Below are 15,825 nucleotides of genomic sequence, written 5' to 3'. Positions count from 1 at the left end.
TGAAAATCCCAAAACTCTAAGCTGAGGGGCTCAAGAAACAGTTACAGGTTTGTTTTATTTTTCCTTCATCTTACAATTATAAAGAAAGGTTGAAAATTGTACCTTGTATGCTAAATACCAGTCATTTTCTTTAACAGATTTACTGCCTGCTTTGTTCTTGTAAACTTCAACTCTGTAATGACGAACCAGAAGCAGATCTCTCACAAACGATTCAAAGTTCATTTTACTAAGCACTACACTCTCAAGCTTCTGAGTTCCTACAAAAACAGAAAAAAAAAAGGAAATCGTGAGATACCTGCATTTGTTCATAATGTTTATTTTCTGTAATCAAAATCCCCCAAAACAGCCTTCAGGAAGGATACTATTCTAATATCAAAGCAGCAAACACGTAAAATCCATGAAACAACACAAAACCACAAGATTCAACTGGTTAATATTAAGAATGAGGAAAGCATACTCCATATCCAAATAAAATCTATGTTCATTTCCAAATGTCACTAAACGTAAACATATATACAAAGAGATCTGTTTCTTCTCACCTTTCCCCTCTCCTAGCAATATTCTTGATTTCGTCTTCTAGTTAATGTTTCGCACATTTTAATCTAATGAGCGGTGGAAACCTGTTACAGGTTTTCCTTCTTGGGTAACATCTTCTCCTTCCCGGATAAGCCACCTTTGTTGACAGAACAGACTGTCACCCTATTCACACCCAAAAGATGGTAAGGCACAAGTGCCAAGAACTTCCTTTTTATCACAATATATACTGTAAAAAAAAAAATATTCTCAAAAAAAGTATAATAGTTGACATTAAAACCTGACTCAGAAAGTGCCTAATTGACAAAAATCTTGCTTCTGTTCCTATAAGGGTACAGGCAGATAATACAGTTGAACAAATTTTATTCTGTACAGCTGCCAAGAAGTGCAATACTACTTCTACCTCCCCACCTCCCACACCACCTCTGGCACCAGCCTACTCGCAGAGTAAGGTAATTCCGCTATTAAACAAACTGGGGGTTTGGGTGCATATACTAAATTTTCTGCCAGCTCAACAAATGGAATTAACTCAGACTGGCATGAGATAAATGAGAGCTAGGTGACATATAAGTAAGCACAAGAAAGACAGGGATGATCACATCCTTCTTTTCAGTAGCATGCCTTCATCACATGTGAGGCTCTTCCTTTATGTGAAAGATGATAAAACAGAAAATTTCCACACCTGTAGGAATTGATGGGTTTATTTTATATAGGATTTTTTTAATTTTCTTTCCTCAAGTGTCTATTAAGACTTTTTTCGGAAGCAGGTAAAAAATTGCTCTTTTTGGAAGCAAGTAAAAAATCGCACATAATTATGTTCTCTTTCCCAGTACAGAACTGTCCAACAACACATAATTTTTCTTTTTTTCAGCTGAGTCTACATAACATGCTAGCAGGGGGCAGCTGAAGCTGATGTGTGCTTTGTAATCATCCTGAAAGAAAAAACCCATGTAGTTTTATGTTGACTTTTATTTGGATATGCTAGATAAGGTTTTAAATGTTTTAAAACTGGAGTCAATAGTCATTGTCAATAGGCTTACATCTGTGAAATGTTCATTTTTAAACGGAATACAAAAATAATACTGATGCATGTCTTTCTAGTCTGGAAGACATACTAAATTCTACATTTGAAACTATCAAGCTCTACAACTTTGCCACAGTTTGTTTTTTTTGTGGTTCTGGGGAGGAGATAGGGGGTTTTTTCTGTTTTTACATATCAGCTCATCACTTGCAATAGAAAGTGAAAAGCATATGGGAATGTCATTCTGGTTTTAATGCCATTGTGTGCGCACACACACACAAAATCACTCATAACTAACAGGTTTATTTTGTGAAGTATGAGCCAATAACTTCTCAACTTTCTGTTCCCTGAGATTAAGGATAATAGTAAAGTTTGACTCTTCTGATGAGATAAAGTCATCTCGATGCTCTTCCACCCAACATCTGCAAGCCCCACTGTCATATACCAAGGAATAAACAAAAAACAAGGAGGAATAGATGAAAGAGAAAAATCTTATGCAATACATAATTAAATGCTTGTTTGTTTGTTAGTTCTGCAGGCCATCGTTAGTCAAGTGTGACGTTACCAACATTTACCCATCACCTGCGCTATAGAACTGTATGAGCCTCATCGGTTATCACAGAAAATATCACACAATCATTTTCACAAATGGAAATCGCCACCAACGTGCTGGAAAATGCGTTATTAACAGCTCACCGCATGTGCCACCTGCAGCACAGCGAGGAGCACCCGCCGCGTGCCCTCCCACGCCTGGGCACCTACACCTGCCGCGCATCCCCCTCACGGTAACCCTACCACCTACTGCTCTGCCGCGCAGCCTACTCACAGTAACCCTACTACCTATCGCAAATCTGCAGGAGGCTGAAATAGAAAGATTCACCCCCAGTCACCCCGCTTGCAGGCCGCGGTGAATCCCAGCGGGTATTAAACCCTCTTGGCACCTCGGCTCCCACCCGGGCCACTGCACCCCCCGCAGCGGGCACGCGGCCGCGCCCCCGCCCCAAGGTCCCCCTCCCTGACAAATGACGCTACGCACGACGTCAGCTCACGGCCGCCGCGACATACAGCGACCGACCGCGACACCACGCAGCACCCCAGTGACCCCCCCCGCCGCCTGCGCTGCCCCCGCCGCCCCGCGCCCCTCCGGCCGCCCCCCGCGGCGAGCCCCAGCCGCCCCGCCCCGCCGCGCCCGCCCGGGGCCCGCGCTGCACCCACCCGGGGCCCCCGCCAGCTGGCGGATGACGGCTCGGGTGCGGAAGAGCTCGCGCGCGGCCAGCCGCGCGTCCGCGCCGTGCGCCGTGTAGTAATCGCCGCGCTCGAAGAAGCGTACGGTGGTGTCGGGCTTTTCGGGCAGCGAGAGCACGGCGCGCACGAAGCCCGCCTCGACCCCCGCGCCCTCCGGCCACACGGCCTCCCGCGGCGGCTCCGCCGCCATGTTGCCGCCTCCCGCCAACGAGCCGCCTGGCGCGCGCGCGCTCACCGACGCTCCAATCAACGCGGGCCTCGCGTAAGCGCGTCACATCCGCCCCGCCCCTACGCGGCGCCCGGCCGCCGCAGTTGAGGGGGCGGGGCTTTCCGCGCGCCGCGCGCTGCCATGGTAACGCCGCGGGGCTGTTGGCGCCCCGCCGGTGGGCGCTGGAGGGGGCGCCCGGGCCGGGCCGGGCCGGCCGCACGGTGCCCGTGATCGGTGCTGCCTCAGCGCCGGGCCCCCTACGCTGACAGGAGTTTGTGTGTGTGTACAACCTCACGACAAAGCTGAAGTACGCCGGCCTCACTGGCGCAGGCGCGCCGCCATTCAAAGGTCTTCCCAGAGGCGGGAGGGAGCCCCAGGCAGCCGCGCTGAGGCGGTGGCTCCGCTTACTCCGTGAGGAAAAGTGTCTTGTGGACAGGGAGCATGGAGGCCCGCAGGGCTCAGCGTGACGTGGAGCTTCATAGGCTGCCAGGAGGCAGATGCTGTTAACAGCCAGCATACAGGCCTTGCTCAGGCTGCCAGGAGGCAGAAGACTGGGCCCTCATCTGTGTGCCGGGGGAATGGTGGCCAGAGGCCCCACGTCCCCCCTCAGGCAAAGAGAAAGCAACTCTCACCCATCCTACAGAGCAGGGCTCACTCCTCCCAGGCAGCACAGGGAACAACGTGGCAAATGGCCAAAAAAACCAAGACCTGGCCTCATTTACACACGAGTCACCCAGCTCTGGGATAGAAAGGGCACTGGCTGCCCTGTGGTGTTCAGAGGGATCCAGAGCCCTGGCTACAGCATGGTCCCCATGCCCAGAGTGCTTCAGTTTTACTATTTTTTGTGATCTTTTCCTTGCACTGTCCTAAGCATTTTTCAGGCTTTTTGTTTTCCTTCTGCTGTAAAGACACAAAGAAATAGAAACAGTATACCTGACAATCTTTGGTTTAGGGATTAAGAATAATGAAAAATCCCAGGTTTCATCAGCTAAATCAAGTCGTCTTGGACACTTCTCTTGTCTCACGCTGCTTTTCTTTTTTCCAGTCAGTTCTAAATCATGATTCTTGTACCCTAATTCAGCTGCCTGCGTACTATTACCTACAGACAAAACACCTTAAATTTTACATGCCTCCACATTTATTGCATAAATGCTTACCCCTTCTTCTGCTCTGTGCACCTTGCTGCTTCAGAACGTCCCCTTGTCTGTGTCCCATTGCTTTCTCCTTTCTACTGCATGTTGCCTCAGCTTCTCCAACCTCATCTCCCACGCTTCCTTTCTTCATCCCAGCCCACTCCTGGTCCCAGCTACGGAATGCTTTTGGGACTTCTTTCTCTAGATTTCTCCCCTGACTTCTCTTTCCACATGGTGAATTAATGTGCTCATCTTTCATATTTCTTGGTGTCAATAGGTGCTTTCCAAAAGGCCCTCAGATGCTCACACAAGGACTACTTCAGGTTTTCACACTAAACTATCCTTTTACCACTGTGGCCACCCTCATACATCAGTCTGAAGGTGTTGCCGTATGCTAGCTGTCCCTCCACAGGGAACACTTTGGTGTCTCCACCTCTGCCCTGTTCCTGCCCTGTGTCACCCTGGGCTGCCTGTCCCTGCCTCAGCCTTCCAACTCCAGCCCTGTACCCCTGAGGTAACACAGCTCTTCCAGAAAAGGCATTCAAAGCCCTTTTGCACACACACTCGCTGAAGGACCACAGGCAGTTCTTGTGGAGAAGAGCAAGTCCAATCTGTCTTCATTTGACATAGGAAGGAAGAAGCAAAGCACAAGGTCACTAGAGCTTTGACAGCTTTGTAGTTGTCCAAAATCTTCCTCTTATCTCCATAACAGTTGTAAAAACAACATTGCTCTAGCCAGGGCAGTTGAATTTGGTTTTAGTACAAATAAGTGTACTTTTCCTAACCCTATTTTCAGAAGCAGCTAAACTATTTAGCTAAACTGACACCTCCCTCCAGCAAAAGTATTTGCTTGCAGCAGTACTCACGTAGGAAAATTCAGTCTAAATAATTGTCATTTAGCAAATACATAACCTTCTGAAGGTACTCATAATGTCAGGCAACCTTGCCAAGAGGTGATAATACCAGGTCAGCCCAAAATATATGTTATGAATATCTGGGAGTGCTTGTCTTTGTACATACCGATGGCTACAGATAAGGCAGAATATATAACAAGAAGGAAAAAAGTGTTCTGTACAAACATCTGGACAGGAGGTGGGCTCCAGGGACCTCATTACCATCTTCAGAAGAGATAGAATAATGTCTGCTAAGCTGTAATTGCTGCGTGTTGCAGTGCTTCCTTCTCTCTCCCCTGGGCTGGTTACACCTCTTCATACAGCGGTTTCCTCAAGGCACCTCTGCTGAGCTACAGGCTCCCATGTACAGAAAGCCACCACCCAAATGGGCTGCTAACGCTCTTCCTGCATTTTCACAGACCATAGTCTGTGAAAAACGTTTGCGTTGTGATATCTTCTGCCTAAAACATTACCAGATTGATCACCTTTTCTCTGAGCTTCTGCCATTTTCTTTGCCCTGTCTGTTCTTCCAGGGCGGCTCGGTGCCCCAGCAGATCTGGACAGGTGTAACTGAACGGCAGACACCTCCCTCTTGCCAGGCTTTGTTGCTTCACTGTGCTGTTGCTAACAGAGCTCTTCCTGTGTTCTCCCTTGCTACCAGCAGCAACAGGAACAAGAAGATGGCTGTAATTGTTAGCACACAGCAGATGGAAAATGGATGCTAATCCAGACCTTAATTTTATTGCCTTCTTATGTGTAACTAGCATAGAAAAGTTGCAATGGTTTTCAGTTAGGAAAATGGATGTCATTTAACCACTGTACAGAAAAAAAAAATCTTTTTCACCAATGGTTATTTCACCAAAGGTATATTCATTATTATTACTGCTGAGCAAAATTAAATATTTATGCAAAGACAATGAGAGACTTCTTAGAAGAGGATATGCAAATAACATATTTGGGAAAGCAAACCAATAAAGTCTATACAACTTTCTTCTATACAACCGATAACACTATACAAGAGTGAGATCAGTGGCAGCTCTAATGCTTTCAAGCTGGTGGGAACATCACCAGAAAATTTTGTATTAGACCCATGTGTATTTATGTGTGCACACGTATAATGTAGCAGAGACTTTAAGATAATATTAACAAGATGATGATAGTAAGTTAATGTAAGTTTGAAAACAGAAAATGTGGCTGTTGCCTTTTAAAGAACCTTTTAACTTTCTTGTATGCACTTTTCTCACTCAGACCAATTTGGCACAGCCATGCTCTGCTTCCCAGGCACCTGAACGTGTAAGAGTTCTGCAGTGCATTTAGGGGTTAATAGAAAGAAAAAACTATTTCTCACATGTAGGAAGTTTTTACATGTTGTAACCTGTTAAGTGTTGCCTCTAATGTTACACACCACTCCTTTTTATCTACCACCCTCTCCCTTGCATATATCTGCTGTTGCATGTCACCAGTAAGACAAAAAGGACAGATTTTAGCAAAGTTCATAAAACTCCCAACATAGGAGGCACCCCTACAGTGCAGTGCGCCTGCCTGCCTGTATGCCCAGCGATGGGCCTTTGTAACACCAGACTGCAGCCCCTCCCGGGAGCTGCTAGAATTCAGTAACTAGCAGTTACAAAGTTGGGGCAGCAGAGCTGCTAGCATTTTTAGTTTCCTATAATATTTTCAGCTGTCTGTAGTCCCAAGTCACTGCATATTATAGCAATCAAAGTCCAGCAGGTAAGGATATAAATAAACATCGTTCACAAACAATGTTATTTCCCTTACCAAATTTACTGTGATTGTTCAGAAGGGTAATGAACATGCTACTGTCAACAGACCTACACACGCAACACTGACCTTTCATTTTGTAGTTGTGGAAAATTAGCTTAGGGATTACTTAGGTCTTTGGAAGAAAGTTGTGTAGCCTTTATTGGTCATGCTTTCTCAAACACATTATTTTCATGCCCTCTTCTAAAAAGTCTCTCATTGTCTTTGCATAAACATTTGTTTTATTTTGCTCAGCAGTAAGAATAAAATAAATGTACAAGTGTAACAATTCGTAAGTAATAGATTTGCACTTGCCTATACAAATGCTCCTTTCCCACACTGTACATAGGCACTAAGATGAATATTATTACCAGGATTTCTTGTACAGTTTGTGTCATCCCCTTGTGTAACGAAAGATCTCATTTATTCAGTTTCAAATTATTTAATAACTCTTTAGTCTGCCCTTCACAACCTTTATCACAAATGACATTACATTAAAAGAGAGGGAACATGGTATCACAACTTTGCATAGAACTTTAGATTTAAAAAACATGCTCCTTCATGGAAGTTAATGAATTAGGCAAATGAAGCATCAAAATATTTACCTTGTCAAAAATTTATGCAGTGACTAATACACTTTTATTAAGTTCTATTGGTTTGTTTCTTTACAGGAAACTTGCATTTTATCTTAGCTGAGTACTTTCCAAGTATTAAAATGGAGAACACGTAGTATTTTGCTATTTAATACCTTATTATATTTCAACAGCAATCAATCATTTTTGCCAGCAGTTCAAAACTTCTCTATATACGAGAAGAAACATCGCATGCATGTGTGGAGAGTTGACACTATGTGTTAGTGGCTTGCTTTTTTTTTAATTATTTATTTCAGCACATTAGTCTCGTCTAGCTATAAAAAACTATAAAACACAATAAAGCTGCAGGATGCCGATATATTAGTTTCTCTTTTCCCCTCATTCTTTTCCATTCCCCTATAGAAACACACTTTTATGCAGCTGGACTGTTGCACAAGTGCAGCATTTAGTAAACCAAACAGAACAAAACAAAAGCCAATAGAAAGGTCTGTAAAACCTTTAGAAAGGGAAAACCTATTACTGACCACCATTCTGAGGGCTGAGCAGCAGCATGTTTCTACCATAGTCACCGAGTTTAGAAAGATATAGTATAATCCCTTCGGTTGTGGATTCAGTTAAACTGTCTTCTATTTTTAAATTGATTTCTGTACACTTTGTGGTTTTCCAACCCCTTGGCTAGTTTCAGTCAAACATAACAAGGAAAAAGACCATACTAGAGACAGTGAGCTTGTGCATGTATCTAACGTGAAGAGCTCCATTAGGTAAAAAAAAAATTGGAAAGTATCTAAATGGCTCCTCTACTGTGGGAAAAGTAGGGAGAAAACTATGTTCAAACAAACCGATTGGGAAAAGGTCCAGGCCACACAGCAGGCACCTACCACCAGTCAAGTCAGTACATGTGTAGCTGCAGCCCTGCCGCAGCATACATCACCTCTTTCCATCCCACAGGCCAAAAATAAGGTACGAAATGGGGATGAGGAGGGGAGGAAGAGGAGCATACGATAGCATTACAATCTCGGGGAAAAGAAAGGAACGGCAAGGATACCAGTAGGCATTTTAAAAAGTACAGGATATGAAGAGTGAAGAATTGGGGAAGGCAATAATACACAACTCAGCAAAGGACATGCTTACTGCAAACTAGGCTTCATTTAACAGCTTACAGAATTGTATGAAATCCACCATCCCTCAGCATACCCGGGGAGAAAGGGAGTGGCATGCATTGGCAGAGGGAGAGACTGCCTTACAGAAGTGGTAACGGACAAGGCTGCCGGAGAAGGCTGCAAAGCACTCCGGTTAATTCCTTCTATGAGAATTTTTGTACTTAGCAGGAGCAACAATGTGACAGAGCAAATGAGCATGTGTTCTCCTCTTCCCAGAACACACTGTAGACTCAAGAGAAATTTGGTACCACCTGGGGGCTGGAGCAGCTCAGCGCACATACCCAAGCTCACAGCACCAGGTGGCGGAAGACCCCAGGAAGGGTCACTGCCACCATTTCAACATCCAACACAGCAACTCATTCCTGTCAGCTACTACCTTGTTCAACGGCAGAATGTATACTGGTGACCTGTGACATCAGAAGTACATTCAATGCAGCCCAGTAACTCCCCGCTGTGTTTTGCAGACACACACCAGCTCTCTAATGGGGGTGTTTCACATTTCATGTTATGAACACATAGAGCACACTCTCTGTAGCTTACCCTAATTTTCCTGGTTTAGGCAGCATGTGTGTGTCAAAACAAACATCGCATTAGTAATAAGATTTGTCATTCAGTTCCTTATCTTGTATCTCATTATTTCTTTGGCAACAGGAGTTGCAGCATTTCCTTTATAAATCAGATATGCTGGATAGACTATAGGTGTTTACTTGCTAGCCAACATACATCGCCTAGATTACCGACTGCCAAAGCAAGCTTTTACCCAAAGCTGAGAGGTAGGTAGCAGCCTGTGTTAAGTCTGGTCAGTCTCCATGAGAGTGAACAGTAGTAAGAGTAGAAACAGATTCTAGCTGTGCAAGGGATAGCTATGCAAATCGTATTAATGGTGTAATAGCTCTTCCCCAGCTCCACTGGCAGCCGCCAAGGCTACCCACCCCCAACCCTACACCAGAGATCTTCTAGATTAGAGGCTTGTTTTATTATAAATACTTACATGGCATTTGAAAGAGCAGTCTATGCATTCCTGAAATTGCTACATTCACAGCACATTTATTTTTTTATATGAACAATCCATGTCTTATAATTTTACTCCTGTTGCACATTGAGTGGAAAATAAAGCATACTTTTCACAGCTTTAAGAAAAAAATAATGCTAAGGACTATTAATACAAACTTTGTTAATCGGAGTTTAGGGTATTTTGACCTATGCTGAGGTTACTTGCTTTAAGGAAGTATTACACTGCTGAATTTGTAAGCATGGTAACTTCACAGATGATCATCATTTCAACATGTAAGAATTAGAAGCCTGTTTCAAAGTTTTATTAATTCAAGTCATAAAAAAGTTACAGCAACTTCAAATATGTACACACAGCCATAAAAACATCATGTTCAGTTATACAGGAGATAAGTCTTGCTAAAATGTGTCTACAAAACCCACCTTTCTCAACACATCTCCCACAAGGGTAAAATAACCATTTAAGCATGTATGCTCCAAAACCCTAGTAACAGCAGTTGTCAACTCATTTCAACATCATAAAAAAAAATAAAATCAGGGAGCAAAAGTTTAGTTTCACTTGAGTAAGATGGGGCGTTTAAGATTTAACTCTCAACAAACAGTAAAAGCAGTAGTGTGGTTACCAGTCTTGGCTGTTAAAACAATCATTAAGTGAGCACAATTGGCTCTTTTTCAGGAGGAATCTTTTAGGAGTTAAGATCCGTGCCTCCAATTTTTCTGTTGTCTTCTGTTGGAATCTTACTCGGTCTTCAGCTGATTTAGTTACGCGTTCAATCCTCTATGCATTTCATTCATTTCCTTTATCTGGAGGGGAGGAGACAGGGGGAGATCAACATTTGTGCTACATCTCAATCTAAGACCCAAGTGTCAATGGGACTTAACAGCCCAGATTTTCATGAGCAAAGGGATTTGAGGTAACACTAACAGAATCAAAAGTGCCAAGACCACTGTAACACAAGTTTGGGGTTTTTTTTTTGTTGTTTTTTTGTTTGTTTGTTTTTTTAAATAAAACCAGCACTCTTTAAGGTGTGTGCAGGGTGCAGACTTGCCTATTTAGCTATATCCTTTGAATTCCTTTACAAAAGGCCCTACACCTGGCCTGAAGCACCATGCACTGGTACCTTTTGTTAGTAGCCCATTGACAAGCAGCTCTTCAATAGAAGCTGAAAGCTCAATGCAAACACCTCAAGTGAAGGTCTTCCAGACAGAACAAGACTATCAGTATTTCCTGTGGATTGTATATACCCTTGCTATAGATATGTAAAAATAGTACTTGTCAGCACTACCCCCCACCCCTCAGAAGGGCAACAGATCACCAGTTGCCTTTTAAACTAGTGCAGAACAAACAATATAGATATGAAAACTTGTTACAGAATTTGAATACTTTCAGTCTCCTTGAAAGCATCTGAAGCACTCAAAGCAAGCTTTTAACCTACAGCAAACTTAAGAGTTTCTGGATTCTGGCCGACCTCCTCCCTGCACATACACCATAAACAGAAAATAATTACCTCTGCTTTCACGTATTTCCCTTTCCTCCTCCTTGTGAAGACCTGTAAGAGGACAGAAGAATTTTGAAGTTTTCTTTAAGTCTTGACTTACATGCATGTAACTTGATCTATCTGGTTGTGACTTTATAACTCCAAACTTGAAGCTTCCCTTTCCCATTCTTCCAAACTGAGGTATGTGAGAGGCTGGCTGTCACTTTCAACTACTTTAAACCAGGAGGCAGAACAAGTACTTTCTTCACCTCAGATTTTCCCTAGTACTTTTATTTTCCATGCAACACCCTTCAGTCATAACCTGAAACAGTAATGGTACGACTATCGCCTCTTTCCCACCTCACAAATCCCAAAAAGAAGAAGCCAGTTTACAGAGAAAGTTTCTCTCAACAGTCCAATTATCATGGTATGTTATTCACTGTTACCTGTTCTGCTTGGCAGCTTTGCTAGAACTTACCAGAACAACAATTCCAGCAACTATTGCTATTATTACTACTACAATGACAGCAATGAGGCCAGGAGTCAGAGACTTCATGGAAAACTCTGGTGCCACTTCATCAACGTAGTAGACCACGGTCTTCTCAAAATGCAGCGTTTCGTTATCAATGTTGAAGTTTACTCTGTTGCTGTGAAAGATGGAGTCACCTTTTACCTAAGGACGTATAGGAAAAAAGAGACTGACTAGTTCACATTGTAATAGGCATTCATCTAGGCACTCCAACAACTCATCTTTCTTTAGCCAATACATAGTAAGACTAGTGAATGAAATACAATATACACGCCCAGTCTTTGGCAGACGTATTATCCATGACACACTTACATCTTTTTCCAAGTAGTAGGCCACATCAGCTATATCCACATCTCTAGAAGACTTGTCCGAGGCATTTTGCTTCAAATCAATAGTTATGTAAGGTTTTTCATACTGTAAAAAATATTGTATGATATTAACAATGGGCTAATTTAAATCCAACTATCAAATACACAGCAAAATATTACGATACGACTTGTGAACTCACAACCTGAACCAAGTTTATGGCACTTGTTCTCGAGCCAACTGTTTAGAGTACAATTCAAATCCCACTTTTTAATGAAGCAAAGTAAGAATTCATCTACAGACCAAGGAGAGCAATATGTAATTTCTCTCTATTTCAGTTTAGCTACAGCTATTAGCTAGCTGCTCAGTGGCACTATTTTGAGAGCTTCTAGTAAGTCATGCTGTACTGCATTAGTCAAAAAGAGTTTTCAAAGTTACTTACAGCAAAATAAAATTCTGATTATTTTAGTAAAAATGATGTGTCTCTTACCAGAACGCTTACATAGCGTCCATCCAGCAGATAACGATTGGTAATTGTTTCCTTGAAGAACCTGTAAGGATATTAAAAGCCATAGCTGTAAAAGACAGTACTATTTTACACATCTATTTTCAGAAGCATGGAAGACTAGTATAATTGCTCTGTTTTTTTTCCCTGCAGTCTCTCTGTGGTAGGCTGACCCCAGCTGGCAGGTAAATCCTCACCTGTCTCTCACTCACTTTCCCCAGCAGGGTTGGGAAGAGAATCAGAATACCAAAAGCAAGAAAAAACCCCTCACGGGTCAACATAAAGACAGTCTAGTAAGTGAAAGGGCTGGGTGGCAGAAATACAAATCTCTAAATAATGCAAAAGCAATCACTTGCCATTAGCACATCGATACCCAGGCAATCCCTAAGCAATGGCTACTTGGGAAAAACTCCACCCTAGATTTATTGCTGAGCATGACATTGTACAATATGGGATGTGTCTTTGGTCAGTTTGGGTCAGCTGTCTCTACTGTGTCCCTCTTCCCAAACTCTTCTTGCCCTACTACAACCTACTCACTGGGGCAGCAGAGCGAGGATCTAAGGCAGCCTCGACGCTATGTAAGCACTGCTCACCAACAGCTCGAACAATGGTCATTATCAACCCCGTTTCGATCACCAGTCTAAAACACAGCACTGTCGCAACTACTACCAAGAAAATTAGCTCCATCCCAACCAAACCCCATACACTCTCATTACTAAATTATACTACAGCGCTGTTAAATCCTAACAGGGAAGATGCACGTCAGAGAGAAGAGTTTGAATGGTTCTGAGAGTTCAGAAGAGGAGCTGTAGTAGCAGCTTTTGTTTCAGTGACAGAGTGGGGGGTCAAATCTAATAGCTAAAGGTACACTTTTCTTATTATATAACCTCTGACAGAGAGAAGTAGGACTTTATTTTAACCAAAAAATAGCCAAACTGTTGTATCTCTCCTGCTGCTTCTATGCAGTCCCTCCACCACCTGTCAGTTTATTTTTTGGGCAGTTTCACTGAATTACCTGCAGTTTCCCTCAGTATATTGACTTGATAAAAAAAGTAGTTATCGGTTTTAAACAGAACTAAATCTCATTAGCTCATTAATTTACTTCCAATGAAAACTGAAGCAGTTCTATGAGGGATCTGTAGGTTACTTCTAAGATGTTTTTACAAATGAGTTCACAGGTTTGAAAATGCTTCTAAACAATTGTTTATAAATACACTAGGTATCTAGGCAATGTCTGCATGCACTACATGACATATTACTAGCATCACTTACTTCTTTAAAGATTCAGTGTTCAGAGGAGCATTTCTCTCAGCATGTTTCATTTCAACGATGATCCACCTGAAGTAATAGGCAAGTACAATGAATATACTTAGAGCACATGCATATGTGCACATACTAAATAACTAACCCCAGGGAAAAAAACAGAGCAATGAGAAAAAAACAAAGCAAGCCCCCTCCAGAACACTTCAATGTCTCCTTGTTTCTGAAGAAAAAAAACCCTAACAGTTATTAAGTGTTTATTGCTCCATCTTCGTTCAGCCCCAGCACATCATTCATACAGTCAAACCCTTTCCAATAGGTAACCTAAGACAGGAATATCTTCATGTCACAGCACACCATGTTGAAAGACTTACGTTGTTCTGACTAATTTATTGCACTTCAAATCAGCATCATGTTTGTCAGTTCTTCTAACACCGGCTGTATTCACACACCAACAGGTGTTTCCACTGCACTGCTTCGCCTTGAAACCACCACCACTTTCACACTCGGGATCATAAAGACCATCAGTATCTTCAAACGCATCTTTTGGTTTCTCACGACGACCTGATTTTGAGCCCATCATTTCCGCTTTCATCAACAGGCATTTTGAAGTCACTAAAAATAACCAGAAAGTCGTGTTATGCAGCATCAGACCATGCACGTTCGAAACAGAGCTCTTAGCCCGTAAAAACACAAGGTTACGTCAGACGCAACCAGATCTGAAGCCATTAGAAGGAAGAGTGGGTTAAAACACCCCTGCATGTGTAGGTGGTGCATGAAGTCGACGCCACTGGGGCAGGTCACCCTCCCAAAGCAAAGGCACAGAAAGGCCAGCCACCTTTCATTTCTTACAGCAAGAGGCTCGTTTACAACCTAGCTGAGCTCAAACCAAGAGTAGGGTCCTGAGACAAAGCTCTTTCACCTCTAGGGTTGGAGGGAAAGTCATGATACGTGCTTCCAAGAAAGCTAAAAATTAATCTTTGAGAAACCCTTGCCACTAGAGCTCAAACGCAAAGGAGGACGGGGGGAGCCTGCCGTAGCATAGGCGTACCCACGTCCACGCAAGTTACACGGGAGGAATCCTAAACGCTTATCTTCCATCACCAGTAGAGCTGGAAGACCAGGAAGCAGCTTTCTTTCCCTGCTACCACTATTTGCCGGGAACTCAAAGGCCATTTTCACGTATTCCTTCGAGTCCAGCTGGCACCCTCCCCCGCCGCCCCGTCCCACAGCCGACACGCGTGCCTCACTCACGCGTGTCGCAGTTCACAGGCGTGCCGGAGCCCACCGACTCGCACCAGCAGACGCCGCTGGACAACTTGCAGTTGGTGACACGCTTGTTCTTCTCGCAAATGCAGGCTGGAAGAGAAGCGGGGCTGTGAGCGCGGGTCCCGCGGGGAGGCAGCCGGGCACCGCCCCCGCCCCTCAGCGGCCGGGGGTGGGCTACCCGCGCCCCCCGCCCTCCCCTAGAGAGAGGCGAGAGCTCCCCTCGCAGCGCCCCCGCGGGCTGCCGGGCCCCTCCGGCCGCCGACAAAGGGGCGCCGAGGCCGGCCGTCCCTGCCCCTCCTCACCTTCCCGGCCGCGGGGCGGCCCCTCCCCGCCCGCCCGCCCGCAGCCCCAGCGCAGAGGGGGCGCCATTTTGTGGTGCCGCACACCGCAGGGCGCCCGGTGCGGTGGCCCTAGGGGTCGCGGAGGGGCCGCAGGAGGGGGATCCCAGAGCGGCGGAGCCCAGTTAACAGCGGGGGTGCGGGGCGAGCAGAGGTACGCGGGTACTTACAGTCCTGCTGGGCATAGGTAGCGGCGCAAAGCAGCAGCAGGAGCGCAGCCCCACAGAACGGCTTCATGGCTCAAGGCCGGCGGCGGGGTGCAGAGACTGGGGGAAAAAAATCCTGCGAGACGCGGGCGAAAGAGAAGGAGCGCAGCGTGCGCAGCGGCGAGGCGATGTGAGCAGCCCGACAGGTTCTGCAGGTGGTGGTGGCTGCGCCGCGCCCTCCCGGCTCCGGTTACACCTGGGACGCGCAGGGGGCGGCGGCGGCGGCTCCTCCTCCGGGCGCGCTGTTAAGCCTCTCCCCCCACACCTGGGCGAAACTGGCTGGGGTAGGGCTGGTCCCTGCTCCCTGCCGTTTCCGTAGGGCTGGTCTGGGGAGGGGGGTAGCCTGAGGTGTGGTCGGCCCTGGTGAAGGGTCTG

The 15,825-nt window shown here is 45.0% G+C and overlaps 2 protein-coding genes across 2 annotated transcripts in view; both read right to left on the bottom strand.

The window, feature by feature from the left end:
• Window positions 1–3,029, bottom strand: part of MSH2 (mutS homolog 2) — a 51,399-nt gene extending 48,370 nt beyond the window's left edge. Inside the window, exons 1-2 of the mRNA XM_040611574.1 lie at window positions 2,771–3,029; window positions 103–257 (exon numbers count right to left, since the gene is read on the bottom strand). Of these exons, the coding sequence (XP_040467508.1) occupies window positions 103–257; window positions 2,771–2,990 (375 nt within the window). The 5' untranslated portion in view covers window positions 2,991–3,029. The remainder of the gene's footprint in view (window positions 1–102; window positions 258–2,770) is intronic.
• A 6,820-nt stretch (window positions 3,030–9,849) lies between these two features.
• Window positions 9,850–15,628, bottom strand: EPCAM (epithelial cell adhesion molecule). The gene is made up of 9 exons (XM_040611578.1): window positions 15,415–15,628; window positions 14,892–14,996; window positions 14,012–14,252; window positions 13,650–13,715; window positions 12,363–12,423; window positions 11,879–11,980; window positions 11,516–11,710; window positions 11,068–11,109; window positions 9,850–10,363 (listed from the first exon to the last, which is right to left on the bottom strand). Exons 1-9 carry the CDS (start codon window positions 15,479–15,481, stop codon window positions 10,322–10,324), a joined length of 921 nt encoding a protein of 306 aa, XP_040467512.1. The 5' UTR covers window positions 15,482–15,628; the 3' UTR covers window positions 9,850–10,321.
• Between the last annotated feature and the right edge of the window lie 197 nt (window positions 15,629–15,825).

The sequence above is a fragment of the Falco naumanni genome, chromosome 12 (genome assembly GCF_017639655.2).
Source record: "Falco naumanni isolate bFalNau1 chromosome 12, bFalNau1.pat, whole genome shotgun sequence".
Taxonomy (NCBI): Eukaryota; Metazoa; Chordata; class Aves; order Falconiformes; family Falconidae; genus Falco; species Falco naumanni.
The sequence above is the reverse complement of the archived record's forward strand: the minus strand, read 5'-3'. Positions and strand labels throughout refer to the sequence as shown.

Excerpts from the sequence above, each read along its gene's own strand:
- EPCAM (XM_040611578.1), bottom strand. The coding sequence starts at position 15,481 with ATGAAGCCGTTCTGTGGGGCTGCGCTCCTGCTGCTGCTTTGCGCCGCT. Across the intron at positions 13,716-14,011 it reads AATAAATTAGTCAGAACAAC|GTGGATCATCGTTGAAATGA; the intron begins GTAAGTCTTTCA and ends CTATTACTTCAG. Across the intron at positions 11,110-11,515 it reads TTGCTGGAATTGTTGTTCTG|GTCTTCACAAGGAGGAGGAA; the intron begins GTAAGTTCTAGC and ends GTCCTCTTACAG.